General features: G+C 36.6%; 1 protein-coding gene across 1 annotated transcript in view; it reads right to left on the bottom strand.

Annotated features, from left to right (window-relative positions):
- DCC (DCC netrin 1 receptor) overlaps nt 1-23565 on the bottom strand; it is a 1193354-nt gene that overhangs the window by 100781 nt on the left and 1069008 nt on the right. The window contains 3 exon segments of the mRNA XM_079943413.1: nt 1447-1512; nt 16580-16612; nt 19602-19796. Coding sequence (XP_079799539.1) covers nt 1447-1512; nt 16580-16612; nt 19602-19796 — 294 coding nt within the window.

The following is a 23565-nucleotide window of genomic DNA, read 5'->3' on the forward strand; positions in this document are numbered from 1 at the left end:
AAGGTATAAGACGTTAGTAGAATTTTAATTAGGAAGGTAGAGTTTTCAGATGCCTTTGCTGATTGGCTTGTAAAAGCCCAAGCTAAAGGCAAATTACATATTTACTATCATTTACTGGATAGCGAAATAGAATAGGAAATAGATTAAGTATGCCCGCTACCATCCGTGCCTCTCTGAGGTTATCAAGTCAGCTTAATTAATCATGTAGCCTGTAATAATTAGTTATTCCAGTAGGGATTCTAGAAATGTTTCAGGTACTTTGTTCACCCCATTCATTTAACAGGAAAGGCCTAAACCATCATTAAGTGTAGCAGAAAATTGAGAAGGGGCCATGCCAACAATCTATCTAAACTGGCTCACAGTCACTGGATGCCATTCATCTATTTTATCTTCATGACTTCCTCCTGTGAGATAATGTAATCAGATCAAATTTAATTACAATTACATTTCTCACTAGGAATCTTAAATAGTAAAAAAATAAAGTGACATGCATTTCTCTCAATTACTGCCATGCTCTTCATCTGAAGTTTGACTCCTGTGAAAAGAAAAATCCTTATCTGTTAACATCAAATTTGGGCTGAGGTTTCTTTTCAATCAGAGAATTCATTTTCTTTTGAAGGGCAAGTTAAAATAGTCCATAGCAAACTTCTAAACTTGATCCAAAATTAGGATTGCCAGATTTAATAAGTAAAAATAAAGGAGGTTCAGTTAAATTTGCATTATTTCTAGTTGCCTACGGATATGTACACTGAAGTGCCTGTGTACGTTGAGATGGTAACCCCTTGCAATATTTTTCTTTATCTCAGATTCATAGGCAATTAGAAAGGATTCAAATTTTACTGGGCCTCCTGTATTTTCAGTTGTTCCATTTGGCAGTTCTATCCAAGATTAGTGTTCTTTAGGACACACGATTTAAGAGACTATACTGTTCTGTGTCTTTGGCTTACATTTGCTTCACCTGTACATATATAACCACTGCTCGGTAGTGGATGGAAACTGTGAGGAAATAATTATTCTTTCTCAATTGTCCATATTCTGATTGCCTCTTAATCTCCTGGCACTCTGACTCTTGAAAAAGTCCCACTAACTTCAGTTTATGAAAGTGAGTGGGTTTCAGTCACCTCTCTACAATAAAATTGTAGAAATATTTCAAATATATATAGTACTTTCAAACCTAGATAGTTAACAGCCAAGCATCATTTGTAAAATTCTCTATGCTTGGACTTTTCTGACTGTTTTGCGTACGTGTCAACCCTCATCGGCACTGTCTCCTGGTGGAATATGCTCCAGGTTTGTTAATAACTTCACGTTCCTATTATTCCCACTAAAACCCTAAGTCTGGGGGTCTTGGCACTTGCAGTCAATAGAAAATTTGCCTCAGACACTCTAGAATTAACAATTTTAATTAATATAACGAATCCAATAGAACCTAATGTATATACTTACCGTTGAGAGTGCTTCTATCAATCAAATTAGTATCAACTGGCCAATAACCTCCATCTCCATGGCGACCTGTTTATCCGGAAAATATACCAGAAAGTTAGTGGACCTGCAACATGAAAGCACAAATGAAACAAAATAGACAAAAACTAACAAATATTTAAAAATACACAAACAACTGAGTAAGACTATTTTGTCCACTTCAAAGAAAGCCTGAAAAGAATGATACCATTATACTTTGCAAGAAAATGTTATTTTCTATGCGTGAGAAAAATCTGTCACAAAAATACTCTTTTAAACAAGCTAAATTCGATTCCTCACAGAAAAGCTGACCCACCCCCCCTTTTTCCTCCAATACTCTTGTTAACGTGTCACCAAAAGGTACAGCACCAGTGTTAGTGTTGCTGTCTTGAACATCTCAGAACAGAAGGAGTGGTGGTGTTGGCTCCTAGCGTGACAGAGCCCACCTCCTTCATGTTATAAGAGGTCCAGTCTACACTGTTGCCATTGGACATGACTTTGTGGCAAAGTATCATTATTACTGTACCAGGGGACAGTACTTTTTGCCTTATAACTGGGCTTTGAGTAGTCTTTGTGTTATGTGCCAAATAGGTACCTGGGAATGAGCTATTGGGTATGGAATAAAGAGTAGGGAGCATGACACAGCCCACATGGTCTGAATATTTCTTATAAACACGCCAAGAAGGAAGGTTTCTCTAGTAGCACACATTTGGAACCACTGCCTTCTATTAGGTGTTCAACAGTTGTAAAAGTAGTCTTTAAGAGAAATGAGCCAGAAATTAACCAGAAATAATTATCCTATCATCCATATTTTAATTAATAGTTTTTCACTACAGGTAATCCCCTTTTCTATTGGTACATTTGTAGAACTGTGATTATTTGGTTAGATTTTGAGTTCTAGAATACCTATTCGAAAAAACATTTGGGAGTTGAATCTATACTCAAACACGTACAAGACTACAGCTAATTCTTTATACACTTCAGACTGTTATTTGTGAAGGCAGTTATAATCACTGGGTGATGTTGAGGAAGCCAGCTGGGGCAGCCAGCTATGATAACACTGGTTGTTTTTCTCACATATATAGATTTTCTTTTTCTTCTTTAAGACTTCCAAGTCCTGCTCTTGTGACATTCCTTTGCATACCAAACACTCTTCTTAATAAAGCTTTTCCAAGAGCTCATGATTTTATTTGCAAAAGAGCTGTGAAGAAACAACTTAAATCTTGTTACCAGACCACGCATTCACAATTTAAAAAACATTCTTTCAATATTAAGTCAGAGCTGAACTAAGAGGGTTAAGCTTCCAACAAGCAATGATAAATTAATTCAATCACATCATATTCTGTTTTCAGGGTAAACTGGTACATTTAAAATCTGCTGGCCAGTGACTCTGGGTATATAAAGAAGTGGGAATTAGGATGGAGGCCCCAATGTGTGTGTGTGTGGGGGTGATTGGGGAGGGGCAACTGAAATAAGCAGCAGTTGTGAACATTTTGGGGGGTTGACTGATGAGCCTAACCCTTTTCCCAAATACCTTGCTTGTGTGACTCTGACACATCTGGGGTTTCAATAAGTGGAGGATAAGCTTGGGCCACGGGACACTGCCAGATCAACATTGGAAGAAATGAAGAGAGACAGAAGTTCTGTATGAATATTAAGATCACTTTTCTCACATCTGAAAGCAACTAGATTGCAAAGCAGTCAGCCAAAGAGATGCTAACAGCCCCATCACTTAGGCCACTAAAGCAATAAATGATTCCTGTTGGGAGTATTAGAGGTGTTTAGTTAACTTGGTAAATTTCATAAGCACTGATTAAGGGAAATAGAGAACTAATTAGGCTCTGGAAGACGAAAAGTCAGTTAATGCAAAGATATAAACTACTATTGGATCCCAGAGGTCTTAAATTTTTAATGGAGCATAAAACTGATAATAATTCATTCAAAATGTATTAAGTGCCTACTATATGCAAGGTACAGTCCTGGATCCTCAGGGAAAGGGCAGTATAAAAAGATTTATCAGATGTGGAACCTGCCATGACAGATAGAGTTGGCTCGCTGTATCCAAATCCTATACAGGCCTATTTATGGCTAATATCAGCTAACTGCAGATAGTTTTTAACTTATTCTGACTTTAAAGATTTAAGAATAAGTTAATTCTTACTATAAAATCACTATCACTGCATTGATTTACTATTACTAGGAAATCACTATTAGATTGAATTGAAAATGTTTTTCATTTATCTAGTAGTAAAAGAACTACATGCAAATAAAAGATAATGCATTATTTTTAGTCTTACATTACATGTTGCACAATTAAATTTATCTCAAAATCCCTGAATTTCCTTTTTTGCTTATTATATTAAATCTCTAATACGTATATGTATAACTGATTCACTTTGTTATAAAGCAGAAACTAACACACCATTGTAAAGCAATTATACCCCAATAAAGATGTTAAAAAAAAAACATTTTTCAAAATTAAAAATTCCAAATAAGTAAATGAATACATGGATATCTACATATGACATTTGTGGAAGTAATATAATACATTTCAATGTATATGCATTTTATTTTTAATTATTCAAATAGAGTTCACTGTAGTTCCAAAAACTGGGAATGGGTAGTTTCTTTTTTTTTATTATGGCATTAGTAATATGATTTTACATGAACTCAGGAATCAAAATGTACTATATGAATATACTAATATATTCTACAGAATATAAAGAAGAACTCTTTTGTTACTATGTACCCATATTTCCTTAATAATAGAAATGAGGGTGAGGAAAAGAATTAAGATGATAAAGAGTAATGAATTTATGTATCACTTAACCACCCATGGATTTCATTCAGATAATTTCATCAAAAAATCACTCCTTCCAGAAAGCTTTGATAACTAAGGCAAATGTTTTCTACTTTTCAAAACGTTTTGAAACCAAAGAATGGTGGTTTCAGGAAGAAAAATAAAACAAAGAAAATGATCCCATGTCTGACTTTAAAAAGAGGAAGACTGCATCTTTTTGAGTTATTCAAAATAGTTTAAATAGTTTTAAATTTATTTTATTTAGGTACCTCTAAGAAAGGTCCAAACCAAAGAATTCATGCTCCTCCCCTTGGTTTGCACTCCTAAAATATTATAAATGAAAGAGTCATTTAAAGAGTTATTTTTTATATTTTATTTAAGGGATAGATCATCCTATTTTGGCAAGAGACATATACTCCCTTAAGCAAAAGCTAAAGTCTCCATGATTTCCGGGACAGTTACTCTCTGGATTGAGGGGAAAATGGGCAGAGGTAATATGAATTCCTTTAGGAAGTGTGATTATTATATTTCTTGCTGCTTCCTAAAGTGACATTTACACTCTGTTCTCAATACTTGATAAGTGACTAAACTGAATTAGAATACTTCGTAATGTGTTAACAATGTAAACACATTTGAAGTTACTACTATTATACACATTAATCTCTATGTTCTTGTTCTTACACTATCACTTAAAATATTGCTTCTGTATTTTTTTATTGTGGGGGGTGTGTGTGTGTGTGTGTGTGTAAAATTAAACAGTATGTTTACATTAAACTCTTCCTTATAGCACACATAGGCAGATGAAGAATATTCCCCATGATAAAAAATTTTTAGCACCTAGAAAAGAAGAATTCAATTGGAATTTCAGTTCTAGAGTGGTTTTTCTGAGTGGATGTTTATAAGTTCAGGGAGGAGTGAATGGAAAATTAATATGCAGAGGACATGGAGAAAGCTGAATGTGGTAGTTCTAATCTATTTTTAATCCATCCTCCCTGAATGGGGCTAACAGAGCATCCTTCAGAATGGCACACACACAATCAACCCCAAGATATGGACCATCATCTAAATCAAACGGACAGATTGGTTGTCTAACAAACATTCAATATATATCCTCCCAAGGATGCAGAGCACTGAGATATCTTCTTGATCTTAGAATTGGTTCCCTGAAAATAATTCTGGTGATAATGAAGGAAAGTACATTGATTTTATGTCTTGTATACCAGTGGGTAAAGATAATGCACTCATGCCACATGGATACGGTTTTACTGTCCAATACACAGATCATATTGAGACATATTTAAAGCAGATGATTCTTCAGAGGCTGAAAAATGTGGCTAAGGGAGTGATTTACCATACAGTTAATACTGCTGACTTTGAACAAAGGCATCAGGGCATCTAAAAACCAGAAAGCAAAATCATAACCTATGCCTACGATATTTTGAACATATATTAATAGGAAAAACTCATGAGCTCTTCTCACCCTCTCCTCAGGTTCAACACATTGTTTTCAAGTTAACATGAATGAAAGTTCATTGATTAAAAGAAAGTACAATGTTACTACTTCATATGTAAGGGCAGCTGACATGCCTGCCATACATTGAGGCCTGGTGCTCAACAAATACTGTGTCAAGTCTATGAGCAATAATTTTTGGGAATGCATTTGGTGACCTACTCTGAGTCACACACAGTGCAAGAGAACCAAATACCCCATTGTCCATCTTCTCCTTGACCATGAGAGGCAGTTCTTTGGGAGTTCCAATTTCTGCCTTTCTGCCATAAAATATAAATAGAGTAGACTATGAGGAGAAGTAAATTCATTTTCTAAGAATCGTCAGAAAGCAATCTAAAATATAAGATTACAATTTCACATACGAATGTTATGAACAGTGACTGTGTAGCTATTATGAAAATCAAGGCACTTTAAGAGTGATAGAAGGTGCTATTATCAGTTTTGCCTGGACCCAGGTATCAATTAGGACATTCCTGGACAAAATGGAAATTATATTTATCCTAGACATGAACAATTTAACAAATAAACCCTTAATTCCTGGCTCTTGGTTGACATCACAGTTTGATTCTGGGTCCTGATTTCCTGAGGCATATGTGTAATCTTTTGCAGAATGTGGCAAATGATGGGTAAAGAAAGTTGCCTGAGTGATGTTCTAAAGTAGAAAAAAAGTTTACAAACGTTTCCTTCTTCTTCTATTGCAAGCACCAAAATAAAAGCAGCACTAGGCCAGAAAAAAGGCAGCACTAGGCCAGACCAACTGGTATCTGGATTTCTGAACATGATGGCAGAGGTCAGCCAAAGAAAAGAGAAGAAAAAAACATATTTATATATATATATATGAAATACACATATACACTTGTATATGTATTATGAAATATTTCAGAAGCACGTTGGTTACTCTTACGAATTCTACTACCACTCATTTTCAACATCTTGCAAGGGACAATGGACTCAAAAGGCAAACACCAGGAGACCAAAGTACCTGTCCAGATCAACAAGATCTTCTGCTCACAGGAAAGAAGTTGGCCTCATTAAAGATTTCAGGTAAGGGGAGCCCATACATTCTTATCTATAGGACTTTAACTACAATTAGCCTGTGTCCATTTATCTGGTTGCAAATGAAAACTTGTCAACTGCTTCTGATCACACATGTCATAAGCTTCCACATATGAAAAGCTAAATAAGTTTATTAGTTATTGCAATTACTATTCACATATGTTTAGAGTGAAACTTATGTTAAAATTGAATTGTTAAGAGAATAAAAAACAAAGATGACTTAATAATATTACTGATATCTTGAAGCAGGATGGTCTCTGAACTGTCTCTGCTCACGAGAATCTCCTTGAATGCATTCTTTCTTGTAGTGTATCTGGAATAATGGCCAGCATATGGGTCTAAGAAATCACTTTTAGATGCAGCGCAGTCTTTATGAAAATCTAGAAAGCATCCTGTTTCTCTAAACGTGGACACTTTCCTGGATGACTAGGTCTTCCCAAGAGCCAGTTCATTTACCAGATGCAACGTGGAGGATGAGGCAGTCTTGTGTGCGTTACAAAGGAGAACTGTTCTCAAAGGCTACTGATGATCCACGAAAGCCTGCCCCACCCGGATGGTCCACAAGCTTATCCCAAAAGCAGTGTGAGGTATGTTTGTGTTTCAGTGAAGTTGCCAAGTAGTACACGGAGAAGTAACAGAAGAGCATGAATGCTCTTTTCTTCTCCAAGTGACTGCATGTTGGGAAGTTGCAACTATAGTATGAAAACACTAGAATGTGAGCACCCTGATGGCTGCACTGCTAGTATGTGTAAATAATAACACTGTTGGAGCAGAAAATTTCTTCATTCATATATCTGTCCATGCTCCATCCATCTAGTCGACAAATGTGTTGAGTGGACCACTCACTGTTCTAAGAATTAGGGATATAAAGTGACTATTGCAGAGGCTCATAATTTAGTGAGGGGAAGATGTTAAGTGACTAATAATAATAGACTGGAATATCCAAAAGTTAAAAAATTGTAAGTCGGTGACACAATGGAAAAACAGAACGATTGACTATTTCTTCCTAGAAAAATGATGGAAGGTGATATCTGAGTTGAGAATTAAAGGATGAGTGGAAAGGTATCGGGTAGAAAAGAATGAACTGGATAAGCTTAGAAAAATAGGCAGAGATGAAATAATAAAACTGCTTATATGCTCTATCAAAGTGTCTGGAATTTTTCTTATTGGGGACAGAGATGCACTGAAGGTATTTTAAGCAGAAAAGTGACCCAATTAAATATGCATTTAGGAATATTATTCTAGCTGAGTGTGAAGAAAAAATTAATTAGGAGAGACCATTGTAATAAATAGGGTGAGAATAATATTAATTATGAATCCATGGCGTAGACATTATTAGCTCCATTTTATAGAAGAGTAAACTGTGGCTCAGAAAGACTAACTAATATACTCATTTTAAGTGGCTGAATCTGCCTGACTGATGATTTTATCCTTAGCGGGCAGATTAATAAATGAAAGATGAATGCGGAGTGAGTTGGACAGAAATTAGAGCACCTCCTAGAGTTTATGGTAGTGTGAGGGTTTAGTGGTGTGGGTGTGACTTGAGGTGATGGCCCCACTCTCAACAGGGCACACAGAACACAACAGGCTTTGGAAAAGAAACAACATAGTTCTGTTTGTCACCATTCAGAGCACTGGGACAAATGAAGGTGACCCTTCAGAAGAGGCATAACAGAAGTCGACAAATAAAGCTAGGAAAACCCTTTGAAGATGATGGATATTGAAGCCCTATTCCTATTCCAGATTTTTCTTGCCTCTCCCTGACCCACACTCTCACGACTCCTCCTCCTGGCAAGCAAGACGCGATCAGCATTGGCAGCCAAAAGCGAATGTGGTTTGCAGGGCTCTGGATCCAGGGGAGCACTGCTGGTCTTCATAGCCAGTGTAACTGTAGGTACTCAATGTACCGAAAAGTAAAAAAGCCTACGAACTAGTGTTGGAGCAGAGAGAAAAAGCAAAACCCGGTTATCAATTTATATCTTAACCGTAGTGTACTTCTCTGCACAGTGGTGTCCTAATTATGCCCTGAAGACATCCTGCAATCCTCACTAATTGAGCAGCTTCTTGGCTTCTTGATCTTCCCATTGTAGGATTTTTCTAAATAAAACTTCAAGTAATCTTTCCCTCTGTAGTTATTTGTGCTCACTCAAGTCCTACTCACATATTTAAAGTCCAGTCTTGTGTTTTAAGAAGTCTTTTCTGCTGCTACTCACAGTGATTCCCATCTAAAACCCTATAACGTACATACTCAGATGGTACCACCTGCTTTAGCATTTCATACTTTTCACATTGGGCTGGGAGTCTTTATATCCTAACTATACTGCATGTCCTTGAAAATGAACCCATGGAACTGGACTTCTTTCTTATGTTTCACCACACCCAACACAGTGCTAGGTAAATAGTTATAAAGGAGTGGTCAAAAAGGAGTCCAACTCTTTTCATACTGCCCATTTGGAATTTCAAAAACTCATCTGCACCCATTAGTTTGGATTCTCTCCTTTACATATTCAGAATTACAAGCAGCTGGTGAAAGGCAAGTGTAAAAATTTCCTGCTAACAAGAAATGACAGGAAGGGTGGTGGTAAAGAAAAGGGCACAGCAGGTCAGAATCATCTGCAAATGTGACCACCATTTCCTGAATCACAGAGAACTTGGTGTCTTTCTGTTTAGCTTTAATTTAATAGATGAATAGTAAAGATACATTTTCCCTATTGGAAAAAATATTTTTGCATCTTTTTCATCTCCCCCAAGATCAATCACATATACAGTCATCCCTCAGTACCTGCAGGGATTGGGTCCAGGACTTGCCTCGGATGCCAAAATCTGCATCTGCAGATGCTCAAATCTCATAGGTCACAGACACAGTACAGGATCCAACATTGGTTGAATCTGCAGGTTTGGAACAGGCAGATAGGGAGGACTGACTGTACAGTATCCACAGCCATGAGCACTATTACTTGGGGTTCTCCAAACTCTACTCTGGATTAGATGGTAAAGTCTGTGTTTCCAGATTACTCTCTGTTTCCCGACGATTTGTACCATAATTCAATTCAACAAATACTTATCTGGCAACTATAATATGAGAGATTCACAATTAGAGATTGGGGGGTGCTTGGAGGCAGGGATGACAATGTCAATGAGACTGGCCCTTTGCCATCAAAGAATTTACAACCTGGCCAAGAGGTTGGGAATCAAAATGGTAAACCATAAGAAACAGACAACATAGCAAGGACTAAATTGGGTGTTACGGACACACAGAAGAATAAAAGACCAGAAAGGTAAGTAAGGCTTCTTGGACAAAAGACAATTGAGAAGGAGTCTTAAAAGATGAGGACCTCTCTCAGTAAAGAAAGGGAGAATGTACTGCTAAGACTAAGAGAACAGTACCAGTTAGAGCGTGGAGTTCTAAAAATACACTTTTCCAAGAGTGATTTGTGGATCTTTGCTAATAGACTGTGACATATGTGGAGGGAAAAACTGGCCGTGAGGCTAGAAGGGGGAATTTGGGGTCAGACAGCCAGGACCTTGAGGTCAAAGAACTGACTTCATTCCATGAGAAACAGTGAACCACCTATGTTTCAGAAAGAAAACTGAGGAGGCAGAATCCAGGACTGATAGAAGTGGGCAGAAAATAAAGCTAGGAACTTGATATTTGGCTGATGTCTACAGCAAAGAAGGACATTCAGCAACATGGTGGGCCTTACAATAAGAACTTGTCTAAGGAACCATTTGGGACTCCCCTGGTGGTCCAGTGGTTAAGACTCCGCGATTCCAGTGCTGGGGCATGGGTATGATCTTTGGTTGGGGAACTAAGATCCCACATGCCGTGCGACCAAAAAAAAAAAAAAAAGAGAGAAAGATATCTTTCTGTATTCATGAAAATGTCTATCTTTCAGGTCTGAGAAGATTAAAATTATACCATGAATCATGTCAACTTCTGCAAGCACTGAGTCCTTTTTTTTTTTTCTGTCAAAGTCACCTATTAAAACATAAAAACTCCTGAGAGGTTGACTAGGCAGTTTCTTGAACCGCTTGCTGGGGCCAGGATAAGCATCTTCACATTTTATCAAAAGCACATTACTTGTTTTTTTTGCCTCTACTTTCTCACCATAGTCCTAATTTCCAGAATTGCAAAATTCTGGAGCTGAGAAAAACATGTGAGAATAGCTTTTTCAAGGGGCTGTAGCAAGCAGCTGAATAATAAAGTGAGTTGAAATTACACACCATAATAGGCTAAAAAGAGGTTTCATTTTCAATTAAATGACTCCCATCAAATGGTGCTAAAGGTTTCAATTTTTCAAACAGCAGCCTGGTTGCTGTCATCCAAACCCTGCAAAATCTGGATTGCATGAACTAAATTCCAAGCTTGACTAGACTGCCTTGAAAACCTTACTTCCCTGAAATTGGAAACAATTAACATTCTGTTTATTCATGAGATTGAATCAGCTGAGGTGTAAAATGGCAGGTGTAGTGTTAAGCACTTGGCCTGCATACCCTATTGAGGGAAGACAAAGACCTTTAAACTGGGTGAATTTATGGGAAGGATGTATAAGTTTCATTATCTTGATAACAAAGTAGGAGTCGATTAACTCAGTGCATTTCCAGAAATTATACATTGGTATGAGCAGAGATTCTCAAGTTAGTTAGCCTGGGTATATATCTCAGCCTAACCACTTACACATACTGTGAGCGTTTGGGCAAGATTTAACCTCTTGGCGTTTTATTTTCTGCATCTGTAAGGATGTTGTCAGAACTAAATATGATAGAACATGCACAGTGCACAGAAGAGTGATGGGTGCACAGTGGGAGTGCTGAAATGTGAAGCACTACCCTACACGAAGACGCTGTGCCGTGCTTAGGTTTTTTTAAATTTTAACACCAATCCTAAAATTTGATCATCTGAAAACTTAAAAGAAATCAAAGGTAATTTGGGCAAAAGTCATCATTTTACAGGTGAGGATGCTGAGAAGAGTTCAGTCACATGCCCAAAGCCACACAGGTGCTCAGAGTGACAGCATGGTGCTAGAATATTGGGCATCTGATTCCATTCCGGTTCTCTTCCAGCACACACTGAATGATGCTGACGGGAAAGCCCAGAGCATTACCAGCCATTACCATGATTCAGAGGAGAGAAATTCTCTCTCCATGGTGGGAGGGCCGTTCTCAGCAGGCCGCCTTCATCTGGACCTAAAAACTGGTCTGTGAATTTATGCCTCTTTTTCAAGCCTCCTGTTTTAGGTCACCCCTCTGCAGCCATGGAGAATTAAAGATACTTGATAGTGCTTGAAGCAAGCATTTTCTTCATGATTCATATCATCGATGATACAGATCATTTCATGAAGATTTCTGCCCTCTTTATGGTACTATGTCATGGTCACAGCACCCACTCTATTGCCCCATTGGGCAGGCATGGAAACACACATGAAATTGAAAACATTTGTGTTCATGCTAAGAATTACCAGTTTTTACATTATAGACACCTCAAAGTGGAGAACAACATTTTGGGGTTAAATGGAATCTAAGGATGCAAAGACAATCCTTTAAGATTAAAATTTTGATCTAATCATCACTTTCGAGAATTGGTCATAGTTTATAGTTACTGCTAACCTCCACTGCAACCCCAAAACAAGAAGCTTTTATAAATGCTTCTGTGAGAAACTCTAAAAGGTTTAAGCTGATTGTTGAAAAACAAAAAGCCAATTATTTTGTAAGTATAGAAACAGTCTACAAAGGAAAGACTAGAGTCAGAGATAAAGATGTTTGAATTCCAACTCTGCCTGCCACTATATTTGAGTGACCTTTTGTAAAACATTACCTTCTGCTTCCTCATTTGAAAATCTAGAAAGATAATCTGTAAAAGAGTGAAAGAACAGCTTGAGTCTTGAAAGTGGATGCTGTAAACTGAATTATGTCCTCTCTCACCCCCAAATTCATATGTTGAATTCCTAAAACCCAGTGTGACTGTATTTGGAGATATGGGCCTTTATAGAAGTAACTGAGGTTAAATGAGGTCATAAGGGTGGGGCCCTGATCCGATAGGATTAGTGTCCTTATAAGAAGAGACATGAGTGAGCTCATACTCTCTCCACCATGTGAGGACACAGCAAGAAGGCAGCTGTCTGCAAGCCAGGAAGAGAGCCCTCACCAGAAACCAACCCTGCCAGACTTTGACCTGAGACTTCCAGCCTCCAGAACTATGAGAAAATAAGTGTGTTACTTAATGCACCCAATCTATGGTGTTCTGTCTTGGCAGCCCGAGCTGACCAAGACAGTGGAGTTAGCACCATCCCCATGTTTTCTGAGATAAAGAACTGTCAGTATCATATATTCAGTGCTGTGGCTTCCCACTTATAACATGACCCCGGATTGAGAGCTGTTTGCTTTGTTCTCTAGAATATTCACAGAGTTGGGGAAAGAAAGCTTGGTATTGGGAAAATATACACCCACTTTAGATACAGAAACTTTATAGATATATGTCAAAAGTGTGTGTGTGTGGCTGTGTATGTATATACGTAGCATATAGTGATGGAGACACTTGGTGGTTCAAAACAGGTTTTGCAAGATGCTTGTCTGGGTTTGAATCATGGCCTTGCTACTTCCTAGCTGTGTGTCTACAGGCAAATCACTTAAACTCTCTGAGTTTCAGCTTCTGTATCACTAAAACAGAGACAATAACAGCAACTCTTTCACAGTATTGTTATGAGGATTAAATGAGTTAACACAAGTTAAGTTCTTAGAACAGCAACTGATGGTGAGAGCTCCATAAGGATTAATTCTACCATTACACACGCCCACCCAGACACAGACAAATTGACAGGGTTTTTACCAAAATATGGAAAATAAAAAAGGAAAAGTGTCTAAAGCAGAGGATTTCTCTATCTTTTCCACTCACTTCACATAACCCATACAATTTCCCTACCTTGCCTGAACCTCCAAAAGAGTAAATCTGTGGCTAATCTCTAAAATCCCATGACTACTTTAAAACTTATTGGCCACTTGTGCCTACAAGAGACTAGAAAAATAATTAAGATGTGGAACAAGAGATAAGCGAATGCTAGATATAATCAATTTACACTTACGTAAAGGGGAAAAGGAGTCCTATATAAATCATCTATTATTTTCATACTAGTACTACTATTACTCAGAAGAAAATATTTTCCCCAAATCACACGTGATTCAAATATAATTGACTTTTTCTTTTCACATTTCTTCACATGTTCTTCAGGGCAGGTATTAGATTCCAACGAAAAGTAATTGTGACAAGAGACCACAGAGATACTTTTTAAAAACAATCAAAACTTTTCTCACTTCCTCTCATATAAGTCAAACTCCATCTCCTGCTTTTCTACTTAGGATTCATCTTTGCAAGGTTAACTCTAACCCAGGGTGCTAAATTTTCTCTCTGAGCAAATTTTCTCTCAACAGAAATTCAGTGCTTGCCATAAATGTAACAGTGGGACCATTCTACGTGGGAAGGGGGTATATTGGTCTAACAGAGAGCACAATAATGCATATTCCACTGATATGCTATGTGCTGAGAGTGGGAACATTCAGAGCAGCTTTTTCCTACTATTTTCACCATTCTTAGAGAGATCTTTAAACTGGGTTATTTTTTGTGCACTTGGTCATCAACTCAGATGAATGATTTTGTTTACAAAGAGTTTTTAACTGCCAACAAATTTTATACGCCTTCTTGTAAAAATGTAAAGTTCTTACCTATAATCACTAAATTACATGTTGTCACTCCCTCTTAATTTTACAAGTAATTTGAGTTTGATGTAAAATTTAGAACCTATCAATTTGACCAACTCTATACCAGCGGTGATTGAATATGGGACCAACTAGTATAATGTGTGACAGAATCCTTTTAAGTAATGTTAGATGAAGGAAAAGAACAATTTCCCAAATATATTAACACACTCAGGCACTGGCAATAATTCTTGGGAATTCCTTTTGTTGCCAGTAATTGATCTGATTTCACCATCAATATGAAAATCTGAGTAAAATCCATGGAGAGTGTGTGACTGGAGAGACTGTACAAAATATATTTCTTGGTAGCTGAAAATATTATTAAGCAAAACAGTTAACTTAAAAAGTAATAGCAAAAAACAGTTAAAAGGAATCCAGAAACAACTGGAAACTCACTTATTGAGAAGCTTGGGCATGTTGTCACCCAAACGGCTAATAATGTAACTTTTCATCTGGTTCAGTTACTTAAAAAAAATGTTTGTGAGTTTTCTTTCTCTCTATGCATACTTTTTCTAAATATAATTGCAAAAATTGGGAGTTACCTGCCTGTGGAAATTCCAAATTCACTTCAGTTAAGGAAACAATGTGATGCTGTTTTAATTATTTTTGAACTGAAATAATACATTCTGCTAATTAACTATTCCAGCTTGAATTTGTCTAGCACTAATATTTAATTTACCTAAGTGAATACACACTAACTGCCAATTATTTATCATTAGTAGTTTTACAAATATCACTGTTCAGTAGATATTGGCCTTACAAAAATATTTTAAGTATAAGCAAGCAGGAACAGCTAGGTGATTAATGGAAACATGAACCCTGGGTGGACATTTCTGTGTATTGTATCATTTCTATTACTCCCTGTGTGACGCTCTAGCCATGTTCTCTTAAGCAGAGGGATGGTATATGGACCCAGAAATAAACTTGAACACAGGATCATTAAAGATAATACTACTCATGTAAACAACCTGCTACTGTTAGTGAAACTCAAAATCCAGATGTTTAGTATCTGTCAATAGTTGGAAAGTATTCTTGTTGAAAAGCATGTTTTCCTGAAATCTACAACAGGAGGCCTTAAGAGACATGATGCTGACAAGGAGGTTCTGTTGACAGGTGCCCAAAGCAGGAGACAACTATACAAGCTGTGGACTCTGAACCAATACTCATGACACTGACTATAACCAGCATTTCCAAACACTCCCTTCTTTGAAGAATATGACATCCTGAAAAAATAAAACTCATAAACTATTCTTTTTCTCCTTTAGCATTCTACTAATTAACCTTAGTGGTAAAAGAATGGAATCCTAATAGATCAGTCTACAAATCATGGTAATAAATTCCTATCTACCTGAGAGTTGACGGATAACTCTGATTTACCTCCATTTTCCTTTGTGTAAAACCATCCCTGTTTCTCGACACAAATCGGCTTTTAGCAAATGAATGGAAGGAGGATAAAATACTGCAAGTCAAACTGGTACCTGATTCATGAAATGAAAGCTTTCTGGCTTCAAAATCAACAAAAGTAATGCCCTAAAGAAAAGTTGACCTAACTTTGTTTTTATGTATTAAAAGAAGCTCATTGTAGAGGAAAAGCACACATGATTTATGAGTTTTCTCTTTCGAGCTATAGAACTTTAATCCAGAGTTCATGAAAGGGTGCAAGAGCAGCTTGAAAATTATGCTGAGCTTAATTATACTTAATGTGAATTATTCAGAAGTGCAGACAGAGACTAAAAATTTATTTCATACAAAGAAGCTTGACATTTTAATTGGTCCTTCAGAATGGAGACAAAACAATTTCCTCTCAAGAAAATTTACATCCTCCCTATCAGAACTGAAACCTCAGCCAGGCAGAACTTCATTAATAAGATTAATTATCACACTGGTGTCTGCTTCATCAGGTGTATGGCCCAGGTGAAAAGAGGAATAGAAAATAATGACTGACATTTCTAACGGATAAGATTGATTCAGGGAGGGAAAAATGACAGATTAAACCACCATACCTTGGTCATTAGCCATTTTGTCAGGGTGTTCCACTGTGGGGAAAGAGAAATATTATTAGAGTTTGGTAGTTTCCATCAAGAAAGCTGACATTTCAAATCAACAGTTTTGTTAGAGAGTTCTCATATCAAGGCCAATGCCCTATTGAAAACAAATTGATAAGGAATTTGGTTAATGTGATTATTTGGATTAAATTAGTCATAGAAAGAAATGGAAAATAATTGTTTTGCTGTATAAATGTGTTCTATAAGTGTTATCTGTAACATTCCTCTAAACATAAACTCAAAATGATCATCATGCAAGTTTAATTAATGATACAGTTTACAGTAAAATAAAGTGCATGTCATTACCAAGTAATTATCACCCGTATATTTTAAACAAGTTAAGGAAGCTATTTTCTTGTATTCATTTTAAATTTTTCAACAAGAAAAGTTTACCAATTCTCACATGAATAGGGTAAAATAATAAAATATCGTAAAGTTTAATCTAAATTCTTTGATTTTAAACCTTGTGAAGAAAAGCCTTGAATTGTTCATAACTTGTCTAGATAAAGATGAAGCATTTGTGAAACATTACCTAGTTACATTTCTTGCTCTCACAAAACGAATAACCAGTTTCCTTTCAATTGCTCATTTGGAGTGAAACCTGATTTAGACATGAAGTCCTAAAAACCTGGATAGATGAAGATTGGCTCACTTTTCTCCTGCCTCCCCCCCACCCCCACCCCGCCCGCTTCTACTCTGTCATTAAGGGCTGTCATGCAGGTTGAGGCTGAATGCTTTTTTTTGTGCATTCTTGGCAAACTTTCGGATTAGCTGTACCAAATCTAGCTTTTGAATAGCTCAGTCACCAGAATTCAAAAGTCTACTATTTATTAGCATACTTTTCCTAGGAGAATTGAGAAATAGACTATCTAGTTATTCTAAGCCTCTTCTTTAGTATATCCAAGCAAATGGGTAAAAATGTCAATCAGATACCTGTTTCTAATTTTTCGGCTGTTTGCCATCATGTTTCATTAAGTTTTTGGCCAGATATATGGGCATAATGTGGTAACATATTTAAGAGCCAAGTATCCTTTAAAATAACACACATCAGATGTTAAATATACATCTTTAAATATCAGCTATAGAACATCTGAATTATTTTCAATGGCTAAATAATAGAGGCTCTTGAAATCATTCATCCTCCAGAAAAATAATACTGTGCTGTAAAATGGAAAGGACTTATATGCAGATCATTATGAGGTAGTTACCATTCTTGGGTCTTAGTATTTTTCTGTATAAACATATAATTGTCCTTAAATTGAGCAGTAATTTTTACACTTGCAAGCATGTAAAGTTTTTCTAGTAATCATACCACAAGATATTTTTTTCATGTTGCTACCCTGTGTCCTTAAAAAAAAAATTAATTTTGTTTGAGATTTTCTTTCTTGCCATATCAAAATTTCTTTTAATATATAAGGACAATAGTTCCTGAAAGGAAATATTTAAAGTTGGCAATAGTATGCTATCCACATAATACAATGCTTTTTAATTTTTATTCCCTTACATAAAAAGGCTAAAGTGTTTCATTATATTTTGAATAGAGCCCATATACATGAAATCCGTACAAAATTCCAAAAGAGTTGTAAATGAAAAAAAGTCAAGTTAAATATGTCCACTTTGCGCTGATGGCAGAAAATGTAATAATGTATCTTTCTTTGACATGTTGGCTTTCAGCATAAAAAGATAAATTTTAATTAATTAATTAATTTTATCTTTTTTTTTCGTTTCCAATTTTTTTCCAATTATTTAAGAAATAATTGATGTACATCACTGTACAAGTTTAAGATACACAACATGATGATTTGATTTACACATATTGGGAAATGATGACCACAACAGCTTTAGTTAACATCTTCATCTCATATAGGTACAGTAAAAAGAAAGGAAAAAATTGTCTTCATCATAACTCTTGGGATCTACCCTTTTATAAATATCTTGAAATATCAAATATCTTGAACGTTTGTATCTTTTGATTACCCTCCTCGAATTCCTCCTCTCATCACCTCCTACCTTTGGTAACCATAAATCTGATCTTTTGGTATAAGTTTGGTGTTTATCTGTTTGTTTAGGTCCCATCTATAAGTGAGATCATATAGTATTTGTCTTTCTCTCTCTGACTTATTTCACTTAGCATAACACCTTCAAGGTCCATCCATATTGTCACAAACGGTAGGATTTCCCTGTTTGTTTGTTTGTTTTTTTTGCGGTACGCGGGCCTCTCACTGTTGTGGCCTCTCCCGTTGCAGAGCACAGGCTCGGGACGCGCAGGGTCAGTGGCCATGGCTCACGGGCCCAGCCGCTCCGCGGCATGTGGGACCTTCCTAGACTGGGGCACGAACCCGTGTCCCCTGCATCGGCAAGCGGACTCCCAACCACTGCGCCACCAGGGAAGCCCAGGATTTCCCTGTTTTTTTATGGCTGAATAATATTCCATTATGTACATATAATTATATATAACTTTATTATATATATATAATGGAATACATATATCACAACTTCTTTATCCATCTGTGGACATTTACACTCTTTCCATGTCCTGGCTGTTGCACATAATACTGCTCTGAACATTGGGATGCAGATATCTTATAGGGTTAGTGTTTTTGTTTCCTTTGGATCTATTCCCAGAAGTGGAATTGCTAGATCATATGATATTTCTATTTTTAATTTTTTGAGGAACCTCCATACTGTTTTCCATAGTGGCTGCACCAACTTACATTCCCCAAACGGTGCACGAGGGTTCCCTTTTCTCCACAGCCAAGCCAGCATTTGTTGTCTCTTGTCTTTTGGATGAGGTCCACTCTAACAGGCTTGAGGTGATATCTCATTCTGGTTTTAATTTGCATTTTAATTTCTTTTGAATGCCCACTGTAGTCACGTGCCAACAGAGATGGTTGAAGGCAATTCCTAACACAGACTCCAACACTATTTTATAACAACTCCATAGGAAAAAAACCCCGAAATGACAGGAAATGATTCAAACCTTTCAGAGTCCTGAAAAGGATGGGATCAGAGAGGGGCCCCACTCCTTTCACATTCCGTGCTTGAATTCGAAAGTAATACATAGTGTCAAGGTTGAGATCCATGATTTGATGTGTAAGCCGATCACCACTGATTGTTTCCATAACCCAGTCATCAATTGGAATGTTCTTGTCCAAGGTATAAAACAAGATGTAAGCTGCATGAATAAATGAACACAACGTTGATTACTGTACTGACTACATGCTACACTTCAGCTTCCAAACATCCATGTGTCCCAAGTATAATTTTCAAGGATTATCATATATCCACAATCTATAAGCACAGTATTCAGTTTGGCAAGTAATGATGTTGCTTTGTATTGCAAAGCTTAGAAAATGAATTGCTTCAATGTACAAAATCTAAAAGTGGAATAAGCCATTAGAAATAAAAATATCTGCCATATTTAAAAAATGTGAGGTTTCTGCTGCCTGTAAATCCTGATTATTGGTTTGCGCTAATATATAGGCATGATGAAAAACATAAAAGACAGATAACCAGTCTGTATCATTTTCACTGTATCCAATAATCAAGATAAGTAATGTTTATTTTGGCTAGTGTTTAAATAATAAAAATAGATTGAAAAGTATAAAATGCCCTATATTTTTAAAGTGTTATAAAAATAAAAGATCTTATTTGGTTACTGTAATAACTCTGTGACGTTGGCAGGGGTACTGTTGCTGTCTTTTCATAGATGATGAAGTTGAGCATGACCCAAGCTCAGTGATAAAAGGGCTAGGGTAACATCCTCTGCTACCATACCAAACATCCAACACCATTTCCCCCCGTCCATCCCACCTAGGCAAAAATAAACAAAGAAAGAAAAAGTATTTCTAAGTAGGTTATCTAGTTAGTATCTCAAATATTAAAAAATCCATCATTTGATAGTATCATTCATCCTCTGTGTTAGGGGATGAATAATTGTAGTGTATTCAGTGGTGATAGTCTAATATGCACCCAAACAGATCCAGGTATCCCTGTAAAATATTCATATTCTAACATTATATTTAGCTAATATTTAAGCTAGCTTTTACCTAAAAGCATTAATTCATCACTTTATATTACACTACATATTATATCAGACGATAGTGTAATATAAACTGTAAAATAGCTCATTGCATGTGTCTTTGCTACATGAATGCGGTGTCAGCCTCTACTTCTATCAAATTTCTGCAATGGTATCCGCATCAGATAGGCCGCAAATGTCCCTAGGTCTATTCTTACGCATTGAATACATTCTTTGTAAATAATACTTTTTAAAAAGAATTGTCTTCCTTTGATTCCCCTAGTCCTTCCTTTTGAGTCCCGCTTGTCCCATCCGGACTGGGGACCTTCACGCATAGATATTTCAGTGGTCATGTCACAGGTTCTTTGACTCAGATTCACTTGCCTTCCAAAATAACCATGCGTATTACCTACATCTCAGCACAACTCTTAGTTCCACGAGGACTGATTTCCATACTATCCTTATTCCTACTTCCCTCTTACTCCTCACACCTTTCCTTACTTTCTCCATCCAACTCCTACCTGGCCATCCAGGTCTAGTTTAAGCTACATCTAACATATGAAACGTTCCTCTATAGTGAGCTCTCCTTTCTGTACACTTTGTAACCCACTTCCATAAAGTATAAGAGTACTTATACAATTTTGTATCATTTTCACTTAATCTCATAGTGATTTACAGAATTATGCCTGGGTTTGGAGGATGCATTATACACAGTGAACTGGAGAGTTTTTCCTTGTGATTCTGTAGGATTAAGCAATGCCACAAACTCCAACACCCAGAAGGCCATTTGTCTTAAATTCAGATCAATGCTGAAAACTTGCATCGATTTTGCTTTGGCTTTCACCTTTTCCCAACTTCATTGTTTTTCAAATCTGCCTAATCATAAGAATTACCTGGGGACTAGGTATAGGTTACAAAACATAGAGCCCAAGAAAGGGCATTTTGATTCAATAGGCATGGCAGACAAGTCTTGGATAGCCCCTCAATTATCCCTGCCTCCTGGCAGTTACAGCTTTGTGTAGTCTTTTCTCTCTGAGTGTACATGGGACCTAAGTCTTGCTTTTAACCAACAGAATATGGCAAATGTGATGGACTGTCACCTCCATGATTATGTTACATAAGTTATAACTTCTGTCTTGCTAGCAGACTCTATAGACTCTCTCCTTTGTTCGCTTTGATGAAATAAGTTGCCAGATGGAGAAGACCATGTGGCAAGGAACTAAGGCTGGGCTCTGATCAACAGCCAGTAAGGAACTGAGTCCTGCCAACAACTACATAAACTTAGAAGCAAATATTTTCCCAGGTAAGCCTCAAATGAGATATCAGCCGAAGCTAACACCTTCATTGCCAGCTTGTAAGAGACCCTAAGGCAGATTACCCAGCTAAGTTGTTCTTGGATTCCTGACTGACAGAAACAGTGAGATAGCAAATGGGTGTTATTTTAAGCTGCTAAATTTGTGGTGATATTGTTACACAGCAGTAGCTAACAGGTTAATGGTAACCCCAGTAAACTGCACCCCAGTTGATTTCTGTGTTCCAGTAAAGTCAGGAATCACTGCTCTAGTTGATGATGTGAATTCTGCATATTTTGTGGTATATTTGTTGAGATGTTGATGCTGCAGATATGAATATGTAAGATGTGGAGAGCTCAGGGGAAAATAAAAGACTAATCAAGATAAAGAAGTCTACAAAATTTATAAAGGCTATATGGCTCCTCCCTCTGGCTGATATTAAAATTGGAAGACTATAATTCAAAAGGGATTATAAAATATCATTGGATAAAGGAGCTGTTTCTGACTCATAGATGTCCATTCTTTGATAACTCAGCCCCTGAGATCAACATCAGTACAACCTCCTAATATTCTGTGAGCCAGAAAAGTCTCCATTCTTGTACCCAAAGAACCATATCTACTGAAAAGAAGACCCTGGCACTAGTAATATTGTTCTAGTTTTTATTATGTGCATGTCTTATCTCTTCAAAAGAATAAAAATATTCCTTTAGTTCAGGAGCTATATCTTATATTATTCTTCAAAGAAAACTAATAAAATAGTCTTCACACAATAGGTATTGAAACTCACTTATTGAATAAAATCCCCTAGCCTGTAAGTATATAAGTTTTGAATTCATGACATTTAAGGAAATGGTTGAAGTTTTCATGGGCTGTTGTAAGTACATGATGAACTTGAAAGTTTGGATAATTGTGCTCCCATCTCAAGTCAGCTACACCTACTCCTGATTTTCTCCATTTACCAAATGAGAATATAGTATTTGCCTTCATGTAATTTTTTTCTATGTGAAGAGTAGTCACTGAAGCATTTAAAAGTGACAGTTCTGGCATCAAGTAAGTAAAGCTGAAAGTGCAGGTTCTGACTCCAAATTGTATTTGAGCAATTTCCTGAAATTTATTTTAAAATGCCTGTCATTGGTTGTAAATTTGAAAACTGAGTTGGAGAATAGAAACAAGAGTACATCACTCAAAACTCTAAAATCTAGCTTTAGAAAAACCATACAACTTCATTTGGATCTGTGAGTTTGGCATGTTTTGAGGCTATTAAATCCATTGTTGAAGTCTCACCTTATAGATTTCCATTTAACCACATAGATTGGGACACATTTATAGGTTTCTCACTATCGTTCTGTATCTATATGTTCATTCCTTTGTGTCCAATTCCCTGTCATTCTCCATCCTTTCATCTTACATTTTTTCCACTTTATTTTTATCTCTTACCCACCACCCTGGGCAATAATAAAGTATCAGTATTATATTCTGTCATAGGTTGTAAGACCTTTGGGGATTATTAATTTACCTGGGCATTCCTACATTGAAATATCATTTGTGTAAATACTTAAAAAACGTAGCATCATATACATCTTTCATTTTGACGCTACTTATACAAATAGGTAGTTGTAATTCCAGAAGCA

The sequence above is a fragment of the Stenella coeruleoalba genome, assembly GCF_951394435.1.
Source record: "Stenella coeruleoalba genome assembly, chromosome: 14".
NCBI lineage: Eukaryota > Metazoa > Chordata > Mammalia > Artiodactyla > Delphinidae > Stenella > Stenella coeruleoalba.